Genomic DNA, 15,262 nt, shown 5'->3' on the forward strand with positions numbered 1-15,262 from the left:
CGCGGGCCATGGGATGCGGGACGCCGACGCGGCCACGGACCGCCGAAGCGGCCCTGGGCACAGCCACGGGCATGACTGCAGGCACGGCCGCGGGCGTGACCGTGGGCGCCGCAGGCCGGCCGCCGAGCGCCGTCGGCCGTTGCTCGTCTCTCCCGAGCCCCGGTAAGGGGTTGTTCCTTGCTCTAACCGTGGGAGAAGAAGGGAAGGGAGAAGAGAAAAAAAAAAAAAAGGAGAAGAGAAGAACAAAAGGAAGAAAAGAAGGGAAGAAGAAGGAGGAGGAGGGAAAGGCCACTTAGCAGTGGATCCTTGACTGCGGTGCCGCCGGCCTTGGGGTCGGCCCCTCCCGAGAACTCCATCGCCCTCCCCTGATTGCGGGAGAAGATGGGGAAGGGAAAGCTTCGGGAAGGAGATGAAAGGAAGAGAAGAAGAATAAGGGAGAAGAGAAGAGGAGGAGAAGAAAAAGAAAGAAGAGAGGAGGAGAAGAAGTTTCGGGAAGGAAAAAGGAGAAGAGAAGAAAAGAAACGGGGAAGAAAAGCAAAAAGAAAAGAAAAAAAAAAGGAAGAAAAAGAAAAAGAAAAAGAAAAAAAAAAGAGAAAAGATCCTAATGGATCTGGCTTAATGGGTTGGATCTGGGTTCAGATCTGAAACTAGTTAAGCCCAAATTGATTTGAGTTCGAACCCAATTAAGCTGGGTTAGTTCTAGCAGACCCAATTGAATATGAATCAGGCCCAATTCAAGCCCAATTCAACTAATTTGAGACCAAATTGGCCTCGGGTTGATCCTGACTCAAGCCTAATCCTTTAATTAAAAGTCCAATTGACATACGTGAACCCAATTTGGTTCTAAATCGAGCCCCAGGGCTCCAAATTAGGTAAATTAGACTTGAGATCCAAGCAAGTAAATTCATGTTATGATAAATTAGAAAATTATGAAATAAATAGGAATTAATGTGACCCTTATGTGATTAATTTAGGTGATCAAGGATTTGTCACCCGGACGTAAGAAATTGGAAAGCAAATTGCTGTAAGTAACCCTGGCACCATCTTATTGATTTCCAATTTACTGTTTACTTGTAAGTATGAAATTATGAAATTGTATTTGATATGCTATATTTTCTCAAAATTAGGATCAAGTATATGATTGCATATGATTCATGAATTTGATTAAAGAGCATCCTTCATGAATATTTAATATTGTATGAGTTATGAAATTATGATTATATTAGACTGCATAAAAAATGATATTTGAGGCATGTTTATGCATTTTAAATTATATGATGTCATTTATCATTTTCCAACCTATTTATGATGCTTATGATTTATGAAAGAAAAAGAATAATGATTTATAAACTCTCAGATTGCTATGTACGGCCCTCGCCAGCGGGTTATAATAGCTCGGCAGACGGCCCTCGCTAGCGGGTTATAATAGCTCAGCATACGGCCCTCGCCAGCGGGTTATAGTAGCTTGGTGTAGACCCTGCCAACGGGAAATAATTGTTGGTAAATATTATGGCCCTCGCCAGCGGGTTATAGTAGCTCGGCATATGGCCCTCGCCAGTGGGTCATAATTGCTTGGCTTAGACCCTGCCAACGGGGAATAATAGTTGGTAAAGATTATGGCCCTGTCACGGGTAATAATAGTGACCATAGCTGCACTATTATCTGAGAGCACGAATTTCAAAGCATGAATTATGATAAGTACGGATTTTAAAGCATGAATTATGATAAGTACGGCTTTCAAAGCATGAATTATGACAAGTACGGATTTCAAAGCATGAATTATGACAAGTACGGATTTCAAAGCATGAATTATGATAAGTACGGATTTCAAAACATGAATAATGGCAAGAATTTTATATGATGCATATTCATATTTATGAACTTTCATTGCTTTATGACCTGATTTGTGTATATCATCTATAAAATGCTTTATTTTGCCATAACCGTTAGCTTCTTAAACACTGCATTGGCATAATTATGCTTGATCCAATAAGATAGTACTTGGTTACTTACTGAGCTGTGTAGCTCATATCTTTTTATCTTCTTTTTCTACAGAGGAATAAGATTACTAGGAGCAGGAAGCTTGGTGTTATTCAGGGTTGGGGTAACTGAAAATATTATGTAATAATTAAATTTTAGAAGTTCTGTACTGTTCCAACTTCATGAACAATGTTATGACATTAGTAAATGAAACTATTTATTTTCATTATGAAATTTTAAGTGGCTTCGTGTTATTGTGTGCATAAGATTGCAATAGCACGGCCGTGTCATGATCCGGATTTGGGGCGTGACATTTTTGGTGAGGTTCTGGGTTATTACAAAGGTTAGCTTCGCTAGCTCATTATTTGCTAGCCCAAACGTATGTGCAATAACTTGAAGATAGGCCTGATAGACCTCGACCAGGCATGGAGCCAGAAAACGACCTAGCCTTGCTTTAATACACAAGCTCTATTGAGCAAGCCTACGTGAGCTCTATTTGGCAGGCCCCCCAGGTTGGGCTACCCTATCATGCTTTCCAGCTAATTACATGAGCATTGTCATGACAATTGACAATTTGATGTATTGAATATCTAATCTGGAAGAGAAATATTTATCACGAAGGGTGCATGTAATCTTAATTAGTTGGATCTCAAAAGCTTATTTCTTCCACACACACACACACAGAGAGAGAAGGTGCTCGCCTGGACTTCTATTATGAATAGGAGAGTTCACTTGTTACAAGAGGTAGGAGGGGTGCTAGTAAAAGCTGGGTGCGGAAAATTTCCAATGACTCGCTACGAGCGTGTGTGGAGACAAAAGAGAAAAATATAAAGAATAGAAAGAAAGAGCGAGAGAGAAGAAGAAGGAGAGGGATAGAGGAGGAAAGAAAATTATTTTTCATCTCGGTTGTCTCTTGGTTATAATGTGCTTCTTCTCTATTAGAAGAGGAAAGAAAACTACGAGCTGGGGGGTGGGATAGAGGCGGAAAGAAAATTATTTTTCAATCTTAACATCTCGGTGATCTCTTGGTGATGTGCTTCTTCTATGTTAGATTTCTTAGAAAAATCTCTTTTCGTATTTATCTTTCTGATATTCTCTAGGTTATTTTCACTCGATAATTTTTTTTAAAAGAACCTCTATTTATTATATGCTAGATTTCTTGCACCCAAATGGGCATAGCTCAGATTTTGGGTGAACAAAATTTCAATTTTAATGTATGGTGCCCATATTATTTTTATTTCTTGATTATTTTTCTTCACTTGTTTCTCAGTTATAACAATTGGTACCAGATCTTAGAGGTATGGCAAAGAAAAAAAAAATCGATTGTTCGTGGTGGTGCTTGGTCCAACTAAATTTGAAATTCCAAGATTTAGTAGCACCAACTTTATAGTCGGGATTCTAAAGATGCAGGTTGTATTGATGAAGGTTGGGAGCAATATGATTAAAGGCAAAGAGAAAAAAACCTACTAAAATGGTGGATAAAAAGTTTGCTAAAAGAGACAAAATGGTGATGGTTGATCTACATGGCACTTGATGAGTCAGTCCTATTTAATGTTCCCTCATAAACCACTTCTAAGATTGTGAGAAAGGTTGAAGAGCATATACAAGGAAAAATCTATGCCAAAATAAGATTTTCTTTGGACGCAGTTGTACACCTTGAGGATGTATGAGAAGATTCGTTGCACAAGCATCTGAATCAATTTAACATACTTATAAGCTTAGTGGTGATTGAGGCTATAATCGAAGATAATGTGAAAGCTGCTATATTGCTTAACTCGATGACGGATTCGTGGAATGGTCCGATCATATAACTTAATGGTGTGACAACTCTCAGCATGGACTCGGTGGTGTCGGTATTGCTTACCAAGGTGATAGACATAAGAGTAGTCAAGTAGCTTCTTAAATTAGTTTGTTAATAGCGAGAGAAAGATCATTAGTGAAAGTATTTGCAAGTGCATGGATGATATCAAAGTCTAGAGATGAGGGCAAAGTGTAGTGCTATCTATTAGCTCACCAATCTCGAAGCATAGCATCGGAGCCTCAAAAGAAATATCATCGGATGAATCTCCCAGGCGCTCTACCATACCATCGAATACCATTTCAGAACGTTTCAGTTGAAATGCTTCAAACCAACTGTAACAATCACAACTGATTCCTAGTAATGTAATAGGGTTTATAACAGAGTCTGTTAGACTCTAACAAATTCAACAATCTCTCAGACATAGCTCTATATAAAGCTATCGTCTGAGAGTCATCTTGTGTGGAAATATATACAACTTTCTTCTCTATCATTCTTCCTTTGTTTTCATGGTAACTTCTTCATAGTATCAGAGAAGTCTTTGCTTTTAGAGAGAGAGGGGTATGGCGAGTCGGACGAAGAAGGCTAGGCGTTTGACCCTTTTTTAACACAAAGTTTGCCCACTTCTTCACCAGTCACCTCTACTACATCTCATTCCTCTTCCCATTCCCTTCCTTCACCCAACAGCTCTATTTCACTTCCACAACAGCCTACAAACATATATCAAATTTCTACTTTAGTACGGCCATCTTCAACTCGCCCTCCACTCCGCCATCATATGGTTACAAGGTCCCAAACTGGAACACTTCGACCGTGAAGGATTCTTTCCTTACTCACCAAGGTGTCTTCCCCAACTGAACCAACTTGTTTTTCTACTGCACATGCCGATCCTCACTGGAGGGCAGCAATGTCCCAGGAGTTCAATGCCCTACTAGATCAGGGAACCTGGGAATTGGTTCCACGGTCTCCAGAACAGCACGTCGTTGGGTGCAAATGGACATACAAGATTAAACACAAATCAGATGGTTCAATAGCAAGATTTAAAGCTTGATTGGTGGCTCAGGGTTTTCAACAACAATATGGCATCGATTATGTTGAAACTTTCAGTCCGGTTGCCAAGTTCCAAACAATTCGAGTGTTGATCGCACTTGCTCTATCATCTCAGTGGGACATTCGCCAACTCGACGTCTCTAATGCCTTTCTCCACGGCAAACTTGATGAGACAGTTTTCATGGAGCAACCCAGAGGATTCACTGACCCCCTTCGGAGTGATCATGTCTGTAGACTGAAGAAAGCTATCTACGGTCTAAAGCAAGCTCCTCGACAATGGTTTGCCACATTCTCCAGTTTTTTACAAACTCTGGGATTTCGGGTAAGCACAGCAGATCCTTCCCGGTACCTGCTTCATCAAGGAAACATAGCAATCTATGTTCTGATCTATGTCGATGACATCCTAATAACCGGCAACTGCAATACGGCTATCACTGAGCTCCTTCTCAAGCTGCAGGGTAGATTCAAGATCAAAGATCTTGGAATCTTATCTCATTTCTTGGGAATTAAGGCCACTTACTCTCCATCTGGAGTTGCCTTAAACCAATCAACCTATGCCATTGCTCTGCTGAATAAGGCTGGTATGCTGGATTGCAAACCAGTACAAGCACCATTATCCTCAAAGCAGCAACATACCTCCGACCCAACTTTGTTTTCAGATCCTGAACTATTTCGAAGTCTGGCAGGTTCTCTACAATACCTTACCATCACTCGGCCAGACATCTCCTTTGCTGTCAATTACATATGTCAATTCATGCATTGTCCACTGCAGATTCATTACTGCATGCTAAAACGGATTCTCCGTTATGTTAAAGGAACATTAGCTCATTCCCTCTTCTACAAATCAAGCCAGCCGACTCTGTCTGCATATTGTGACTCCGACTGGGTAGGGAACAATATTGATCGCCGGTCCACAACAGGATATTGCATCTCTCTAGGCACCAATCTTATCTCTTGGTATGCGAAGAAGCAACCAACAGTAGCCAGGTCGTCCACCGAAGCTGAATACAGGGCTCTAGCCATTACAATAACTGAACTTATCTGGCTTCGACGACTTCTTCAAGAACTGCAGATCCCTGTCACTTCTCCTACTGAACTGTTCTGTGATAATATCTCAGCCATGACCTTAGCATCGAATCCTATATTTCATGCTCGTACAAAGCATATTGAAGTAGACTACCACTTTGTACGTGAGAAAGTTCAGTCCAAGAAAGTACATCTTGCTCATATCTCCACCCAAGACCAGCTGGTTGACATCTTCACCAAAGCTCTCCCAGTGAAGCGACACTCTCTCATCTGCTCCAAGCTTCATGTTCTACCAGACCATTCCGCTTGACGGGGGATATTAGCTCACCAGTCTCGAAGCATAGCGTCGGAGCCTCAAAAGAAATATCATTGGATGAATCTCCTAGGCGCTCTACCATACCATCGGATACCATTTCAGAACGTTTCAGTTGAAACACTTCAAACCAATTGTAACAATCACAACTGATTCCTAGTAATGTAACGGGGTTTATAACAGAGTCTGTTAGACTCTAACAAATTCAACAATCTCTTAGACATAGCTCTATATAAAGCTATCGTCTTAGAGTCATCTTATGTGGAAAAATATACAACTTTCTTCTCTATCATTCTTCCTCTGTTTTCATGGTACCTTCTTCACTATCAATGTTAGAAGCATGGTAAATGAGTCTGTTCATAGTGTACCCAAAAGTAGAAGAATGATGGTAGTTCTTTGATTATGGTAGTAGCGTGTTAACATACTGATGAACTGATGTCGGAGAGGATTTTACAATCTTCAAAGTTATGGATACTTCTAATGGTGCTTGAATTTTGGATTCTGGTAGTTCTTACCATGTTTACTCTCGGGGGTAGGAAGGCACTATTAAATTGGCTAATGGTTTAGTTTTTGAGATTGGTGGTGTAGCGACAATGAAGATCTAGATGTTTAATGGAGCAGTTTATACACCAAGAAGGGTGTTGAATATCCCAAAAATGTCCAAGAGTTTGATTTCGCTTAGTATACTGGACCCCGAAGGTTATATGTGCATGTTCAGCATGAGGTATAGTTCTGAAGGTGGCATATGGCATCATGGTACTAATGAAGGAGGAGAAGTATGGCAGATGAACATATGGTTATATGTTGAGTTCGATGGTATGCATAACGAGATCGAGACATGCTGCTTCGGATGGTGCAATCGGAGACAAGCGGCCGTGTAGGATCATTTTTGCCACAGTTGCAAACGGATTTTCCTCGAGGAGTTTCCGGAAGAAAATTGCAAGTGGCAATATGAGTGAATTTGAGCATTTCCCGGGCCCATCACGAGCTAGGAGTTGAACTAGATGTTGTCCTAGAAGTTGAAGCTAACGCGGAGAATGTTGGGTCTTTGGCTTCTTTTTACCATGAAAAAGAAACAGAACAGTCTGCTTAGGACACTATTCCTTAGACCCTACATTGAAAAGAGATGATGCTCTCTTAGACTTCTATTAAGAATAGGAGAGTTCTGTTGTTATAAAAGAGGGAGGTGAGGCATGTGGTAAAAGCTGGGTGAAGAAAGAGTTCCATGACTTGGCTGTAAGCAATGATGGAGATAAAAGAACAAGAAAAAGAGGGCTACAGAGAAATAGGGAGAAAAGTTAGAGGAGGAAAGAAAATTATGTTTTTGGGTCTCCCCATCTTGGCGGTCTCTCGGTGACGTGCTTCTTTATTTGATTTCTGAGAAATATCTCTTCTTGTATTTATCTTTTTACATTCTAGATTTTGGATAAATCATATTAAATCTTAATATATACTGTGCCAGTTTTATGTTCTATTATTTACATTATTTTATTCAGTTGTTATTGACTTATAACACTAATTGCTAATCATGTAACCAAGAATTATATTGTCATAATTTAGAACCTCATGTAAAAAATCTAGTCGGAAAATAATTTTGGGTCCTCCCACATATATAATAGTTGTCTTACTATTTTGTGTCATGCAAGCACATAGTGCCTTATATAGTTGCTCGAAAATTTCTGCTCACAATCATTCCTCAAATTAGCATATATTACTTTACTAATTACTAATATGAAAAATAAAAATTATAGCTGTCATAACAACACAAGAAGCAAAATGATGACCATTAATTAAAAATCAAATAGACGACATTTGACTCCATTACACGTTGACGCTAATTCCGGCGGGATTAGAGGAGAGAGATTGGCGGGCCAGCAGTGAGGCTCCAAAATTAACGGCTTGTTAGTATAAGGGGCCACACCATCACCACAGCCCCACTGGAGTTGTCTAGGCGACGGAAAAGCAATACAAAAAGGACGAGTGCGTAAGACAATAAAGTCACGGACTGACTAAGATTACATGAGATCAGAAGGAGGAGAAGAAGAAGAAGGAAAAGCATGAACCCTTGAACAGAAGAAAAAGCCTAATAAAACACAAGCCTCTTTTTATTAAGTCTGAATGTTAAATTCGGCAGACTTCAGAGCTTAGAAAACACAAGCCTTCATCTTACTAACAATTCATCTCAAGTTTAACACGTACGGATATATAGGGGCAACGGCTTGTTAGTACAAGGGAACACACCATCACCACAGCCCCCCTGGAGTTGTCTAGGCGACGGAAAAGCAATACAAAAAGGACGAGTGCCTAAGCTAATAAAGTCACTGACTGACTAGATTACATGAGAACAGAAGGAGGAGAAGAAGAAGAAGAAGGGAAAGCATGAACCCTTGAACAGAAAGAAAAGCTTAATGAAACACAAGCCTCTTTTTATTAACCCTGAATGTTTAAGTTCGGCAGACTTCAGAGCTTAGAAAACACAAGCCTTCATCTTACTAACAATTCAGCGCAAGTTTAAGACTAATAGGGGCGCTCCCCCACGTAGTTGCCGGGGGGATCATAGTTGCATGTGATGAAGGTATCGCCATTATCGCATGTCACGCGAGCGCAACCAATGTAAACCGATTTGGCCCACACTACCTGAGTGTAGTGCCCACAGACCTGCGATGGGGCACAACTGTTGCTTGCGTAGTCATAGTATTGCTTCTCCGAAACCCAGTCGTTCACGGCGTCGGCCGCCGTCCATCCTGGGCCGCCGCCCCAGAAGATGTTCTCGCCGTAGGGGCCATTGGAGTGGACGAGCTCGCAGTCGGCTTTTCTCTTGTTGGCGTAGTCCTGCGCATAGGCCGCGACGGTAGCGTTCCATGACACCGGCCCGACGCCAACAGCAGCACGGGCAGCGTTGTGGGGATTGATGAAGTCTTGTGGGGAGTTCTGGGCATGGCTGATAGGGACAATGGCAAGAGCCATGGCCGAGATCATAAATAAGGCTATGCTCGACATCCCCATTGCGCCTTCCTTCGCTCTCACACTCGAAATTCTCCGGAAATCGGATCGAGTCTTTGGTGGGAAAGAGCCATGTGAATGGGGTATTTATAGCTAGCTGCAAGTGTTGCCCCCGTATTAGCCTGATACGGGAATTAAGGTAACTGATTTTCGCCAACTTCTTTAGTTCTTCCCGCATTCTCTTTTTTCTTTTGGTTGGGTGGGGAATCCACCAATTTATTGAATTGGAGAAAGATATGCGACTAAAAAAAGGAAGGAAAGAAAAGTAAAGGATGCCTCAAGACACATTCAACGCCACGTTGGGTGGCGCTAATCAGGCATGGAAAAATAAATAGACGAGAAAAATAGTAAAATAAATGATGGGTCCCATATTTATTTTTCAGACGAAGAAGATAAAACAAATACCAAAGAAAGATGGCATTTATTTTTCTACGCTGAATTACCAAGTAAAAGTAATATAAAAGTATTATATTAATATTATATAATTAATACTAATTATATTAATATAGATTATATCAATATTATGTTAATATATTATAAATATATTGATTACTAATATTTAAAAAAATAATATATTTATCATATTAATATATTTATTAATAAATATTAACAAAATAATTAACAAATATTTATTGATTATCAATAGATCTAACATAGGATTTATTAATAATTATATATATTTAAAACCAAAATATACTAAATTTATTTATAATAAGAAAAATATTTTCTAATATATATATAACTAATTTAAAATATTTATTAACTTATATAAATTTATTTGAATATTCGAAACAGCCAATATTGACGGCGTTTATAAAAGTAGGCCATAAATAGCTAACAAATAGACTGAGAAAAAAAATTATTATTTAAATTATTTATTCAAAAGCATTATTGAAAATTTGACAATATTTCCATATAAGATTACCTTCAACCAAATATAATAATTTTTTTCAATACTATTTTCTAGAGTAATCTTTTCGCCAATCAAATGAGGTAGAATTTATTTTTTCTTACAACTATTTTTTAGATAAATAATTTTCAGCAACTGTCAAATTATTCCTAATTTGATATATTCCAACCAGACGAACCTCAGCATAAAAAGAAGAAGAGGCATGGAGCATATGATCTAAAGGGTTTGTGGAGAAATTAAGGATGACAAGGAACTCCAAATCTTACTATGCCTTTGAACAATCTTTTTGATATCCGGCTGCTCCCATAGTCGAAAAGTGGGAAGAATCTTTTGACGAGCTGCGTAAATAGACCTTTTCCTTTACAGGAAGATCCTACCTTCCCTCTCTTACCAAATGTGCCAAAACATAGCCATTAATGACTGATCCCAAACTTTTCTAACTAGTGGCTAATTTTTTTTACATCTCCAATGAGTCTAAAGGGCAAGCAGATTAGCTGGCCATCGGCAAATGTTCAAGCAAGTCTACAAGGTGTGCTGAATAGATTTAACAAAGCTGCATCTGAAAAATAGGTGAGAAATAGATTCAACATTACAACCACATAGTTGGCAACTCCCACTGATCGGTCATCTTTTTTTTGCTTGCTCCTCTCCCTTGTCGAGCTTATTCTTCAAGATGAGCCACATATGTACTCTCACCTTCTCCAATGCCCTTGCTTTCCAAATAACCTTGTAGTAAGGGCAAAGCAAGCTACTCCTATCAATGAACTTGTATATTTCCATTGCAAGGAGCTAGATAGGTTGTGTCACGCCTCGAATCTGGGATTTGAATGTCGTGCCCTAAATCCAAACCATGACACGGTCGTGCTATTGCAAACTTTTGCTCACAATATCATGAAGCCGCTCTAGAATTCATATCAATAGTGAACAAATCTTATTTATAAAATTTCATTCATGTTTCTTCAACATGGAGCAGCACAGAGCTTCTAAAATTTGAATATCACATATCAATTTCAATTACCCCAATCCTAACATCAAGCTTCCTGCTTCTAGTGGTCTTAGTCATCTTTAATAAAAAGATAAATAAAAAGACGAGCTATATGACTCAGTAACTAACCAAATACTTTCTTATTAGATCAAGCATAATTATGCCAATGCAGTATTTAAGAAACTAACAATTATAGCAAAATAAATCATTTTATAGATTATATACGCAAATCAGGTTATAAAGTAATGCATGCTCCATCCATGAAAGTTTATACTTATAATGATAATGCAAGTCATATGAAAATGTTACCATTTATCCATACTTTATAAACCATGCTCTCAGACGAATGTGCGGATATGGTCACTATAATCCCGTGACAGGGCCTCTTAATCGTAGTCGACAAGTTTCATAACTCATTCATTTTCGATACCAACTTTAACCCGTTAGCAGAGGGTCATATTCATTGGATGCTAGCTCCAGGGTGTCGTTTGGCCTCTATTTCTAAAGACGGGCATAGCTATCTAAGAGTTCATAAATCATTTTTTTCATAAATTATACCTTCATAAATAAGTTGAAAAATGATAAATGGCATCGTTATGCATAAAATTCATGATTATGCCACAAATATCATTTCCATACAATTTATCATAGCCATAATTCATACTCAATCATATATTCATGAAAGAATGCAATTTGATCAAATTCATAAATTACACGCAGTCATATGCTTGATCCTAATTTTGAGAAACTACATCATATCAAATACAATTTCATAATTTTATACTTATAATTAAACAGTAATTTGAAATCAACAAGATTGTGCCATGGTTACTTACAGAAATTTGCTCACCAAATTCTAGGTTTAGATGGCAATTTTCCAATACCTAGCAATATCATCAAATTACATGTTACTTGTATGTTCAACTTCTATTTATTTATACTCTTTTCTTAATTAACCCATTTACAACCCATCCATAGGACTTAATTTCATTTCCGGGTTCCTAACCTGATTCGATTTCAATTTCTGGTTCAAGTTTAGTCAAATTCCTCATTCAGGTCTAACCAATTTTCTGTTTCAGGTCTGACCCAAATTTTTTGGTTCAAGTCTAATCAAATTTCTGATTTAGGTTTAACTAAATTTCTAGTTCAGATCTGACCCAAATTTCTGGTTTAGGTCTAGGCTCATTTACATTCAGGCCCAAAGTTTATTCAATTCTGGATCAGGCCCCTGGTCTAATTCAGTTACTGAGTCCATTTGTATTCAGACCAGGAACTTAATTTATTTCTAGAACAAGCCCTTGGCCTGATTCACTTATTGGGCTTGTTTCTATTTAGGCCCAGTAACTTAAATAATAGGTTTACAATCAGGCCCGTAGCCTAAATATGTTTTTTCTTTGACTCAGCCCAAGTCCAGTTATAGAGCTAATTATTATTTTATTTCAGTTATACTTATTTATTATCTTAATTCATTATTTATTTATTTACTATTTATTTATGCATTTTTCTTTTCTTTTCTTCTTTTTCTTTTTCTTATTTTTCTTTTTCTTTTCTTCTTTCTCTTTTTCCTTTTTTTTCTTTTTCTTTTTCTTTCTTATTTTTCTCCCTGCTTCCTTTCTTCTTACTTCCCAAAGCCTCCCCTCTTCTTCATTCATTTTTTTCCTTCCCTCATTATTTCCTGCAAAGGGAGAGCGGCTTGGGAGGCTCGGGAGGAACGAGCAGCGGTCAAAGACGCCCGGCGGCCAGCCTGCGGTACCCACGGCTACAGATCAACCACCAGTAAATATTTTTTTTCTTCTTTCTATTCTTCCTCTTTCTCTCTTCTTCTTTTCCTTCCCGATTCCCTTCTTCTTCCTCTCCTTTTCTCTTTTTCTTCCTCCCCTTCTTTCTTCTCCCGCGGAAGGGAGATCAGAACAGCTTGTGCTCGTGGCCGACGGCCTGCATCTGACGCAGCTCGTGGCCGACGCTTGCCTCCCCCTTTTTTTCTCCCTTTTCTTCTTCATTTTCTTCCTTTCCATTTTGATTTAATCTCTAAGCTAGATCTACAAAGAATAAATTATGAGGAGGAAGGGCTTTACCTGCTTTGAAGGAGGTCGTTCTTCTCCTACTTCGGCGATGTGGCTTTTTGCTCCGGCGGCGCAGGCCTAATACCAAGTCCTGACAACTGGGGAGGAATGTGTGACAGAGAGACAGTGGAGGAGAGGAAAGATGATGGTGAAATGCCTCGCCAATCGGGGCTTCTTGTATCGCTGGGGGAGACGAACAGTTGTAACCGCCATCCATCAGGCGGTTACGGATGCCTATTGATGGGGTAATGGCCTCTCCCCCCGTTTCTCCTAAAAACGTGGCGGTTATCACAGGTTGAGCTTCCACACTAGAATTTTGGCTATCCTTGAGAGTTTGTCAATAGGGGAGAGTAGATCCATCAAACTTTCCAATTGCATGGTTTATTGTTGGATGAGTGGTCCTTGGAGCTTAATTTTCTAATGAAGAGATCTCTAGTTCCATTGGGATGCTACTGAAACATTCTCTTTCACAGCTCTCGAGAATAAGTTAGGAAACAAAAGAGAAAATGGTCCAAACCAACCCAGGTATCCTCCCAAAATTGATGTTCTGTCCAATTCCAAAAAGGATCAAGTTCCTTACTTACGTTTTTCCAGATTGGCAATAGGTTGACTAGACATTTCTTCACTCTCATTCCAAATCTCTTTCTAGAGTAGTAAGCACTTCTAATTTGGTTCTACCATAGTGTACCAGAGTTGGCTAGTAATTTCTATGCCCACTTAGCCAATAAAGGCATCCAACACTGTTTTGGGATATTTTATCAGAGGCAATCCGAGATAAGTAAGAGGAAGAGTACCCTAATTTCTAGCAATTCATCAGGGCAAATAACTTGGCTCTTGTGGAAATTGACTTTCAGACCTGAAGCACTTTTGAATGCTTGTAGGATTGCCTTGACTGCAAGATATATTACAAGATATACTACAGATGTACTCCAAAATTCAATAGCATTTGTGAGACGCGCCCCTTCCTCTATACCTCCTCCTTCCCTCCCTCTTCTTTCCTTCTCATCCTCTTCCTTTCTTTTTTTTTCTTCTTCCCTGCCAGCCATGGAAGCCAGCCAACGCCATACCTCCTGTTTCCAATTTTCTTCATTCCTTCCCTTTCCTCCCCGCCCACCAATCCAAGCTGGCGAGCTCCACCCTTCCCTTCCCCTTTCTCTCGCTTTCCATCTTCCTTAGCTAATCAACCGGTAATTCATTCTACAAAAAACTTTGTAAAATAAGACATCTATTGAGCTTTCATTATCTACTAAAATTCTTTTTACATCAAATTTAGCAATAATTAGAGAAACTACAATAGCATCATTATGAGGAGTCTGCACGCCTTCTGCATCGAAGTCCGAGAAGGAGATGATCTTATCCATCCTCTACCTCTTCGGTGTTAGGCTTCCTGTCTGGGCTTCCCAAGCATAGGTCCTTCATGCAAACAAGCTTATTCCGCCAGCTATCAGTCCATCCAAGATGGTGTTAATAACCTCCGCAAATGGCTGGTGTCGATCTATAGCTTGAGAGTAGGCTGCTCCTGACTAGTCTCGGCTCGATGGTACAAGTTGTTGGCGTATCCATCAAAGTAGCTCCACTGAAGGAGGACCTCATTCTCATTCTTGAGCTGTATGCCGTTCGTATTGTCATGCTCGTAATCTCAATGAAACCTGCAAATTTTGTTCATATTTTTACAGAGCAACTGGCTTCATTTTCTAGGGCCATCCACCTAATACCATATATAATTAAAACTCAAACGTGCATCCATTTGGACGTTCAACCATCTCAAGTGTCTCATGAACAAATGTTCGGGGAGAACTGGAATCACTCTATATTTTGGGATTAGTGCTTTGGTTGAGAATCCCACAAAAAAAAAAAAAAAAAAAAGTGGAGGATTAGTATTATGAAAGCAAAAGCCACGATATGATCAATAAAAGAATTATAAACAAAAGGGGAAGATAATTAGGTGCCACTCCCATCAGTCGTTGTTCATCCCCATAAATACCACCCCACACCCCCAACCAAAAAGGAAAAAAAAACACCGGGCCTTGGCAGTGCACCAACCTTCCATCAATATTCAAGGGGAAAACTTACCACCACATGCTATGCATGTAACAAGATCTAGTTCCATTAATTACAACCTGGTTGCCTTATT

The 15,262-nt window shown here is 39.3% G+C and overlaps 1 protein-coding gene and 1 long non-coding RNA gene across 2 annotated transcripts; one reads left to right on the top strand and one right to left on the bottom strand.

The window, feature by feature from the left end:
* Positions 1–8,572: 8,572 nt before the first annotated feature.
* On the bottom strand, positions 8,573–9,230 carry LOC103713667 (pathogenesis-related protein 1-like). Its single transcript, XM_008800673.4, has one exon. It carries the CDS (start codon positions 9,171–9,173, stop codon positions 8,685–8,687), a length of 489 nt encoding a protein of 162 aa, XP_008798895.2. The 5' UTR covers positions 9,174–9,230; the 3' UTR covers positions 8,573–8,684.
* Positions 9,231–12,715: 3,485 nt separating this feature from the next.
* LOC103713669 lies at positions 12,716–13,833 on the top strand. Its single transcript, XR_605089.4, has 2 exons — positions 12,716–12,841; positions 13,152–13,833. It is a non-coding gene; the product is annotated as an uncharacterized LOC103713669 (long non-coding RNA).
* The last annotated feature ends 1,429 nt before the right edge of the window (positions 13,834–15,262 follow it).

Source organism: Phoenix dactylifera, chromosome 16, assembly GCF_009389715.1.
Source record: "Phoenix dactylifera cultivar Barhee BC4 chromosome 16, palm_55x_up_171113_PBpolish2nd_filt_p, whole genome shotgun sequence".
Classification (NCBI taxonomy): Eukaryota; Viridiplantae; Streptophyta; class Magnoliopsida; order Arecales; family Arecaceae; genus Phoenix; species Phoenix dactylifera.

What these genes read in the sequence shown, in the direction of transcription:
- LOC103713667 (XM_008800673.4), bottom strand. Translation starts at nt 9,173, where the DNA reads ATGGGGATGTCGAGCATAGCCTTATTTATGATCTCGGCCATGGCTCTT.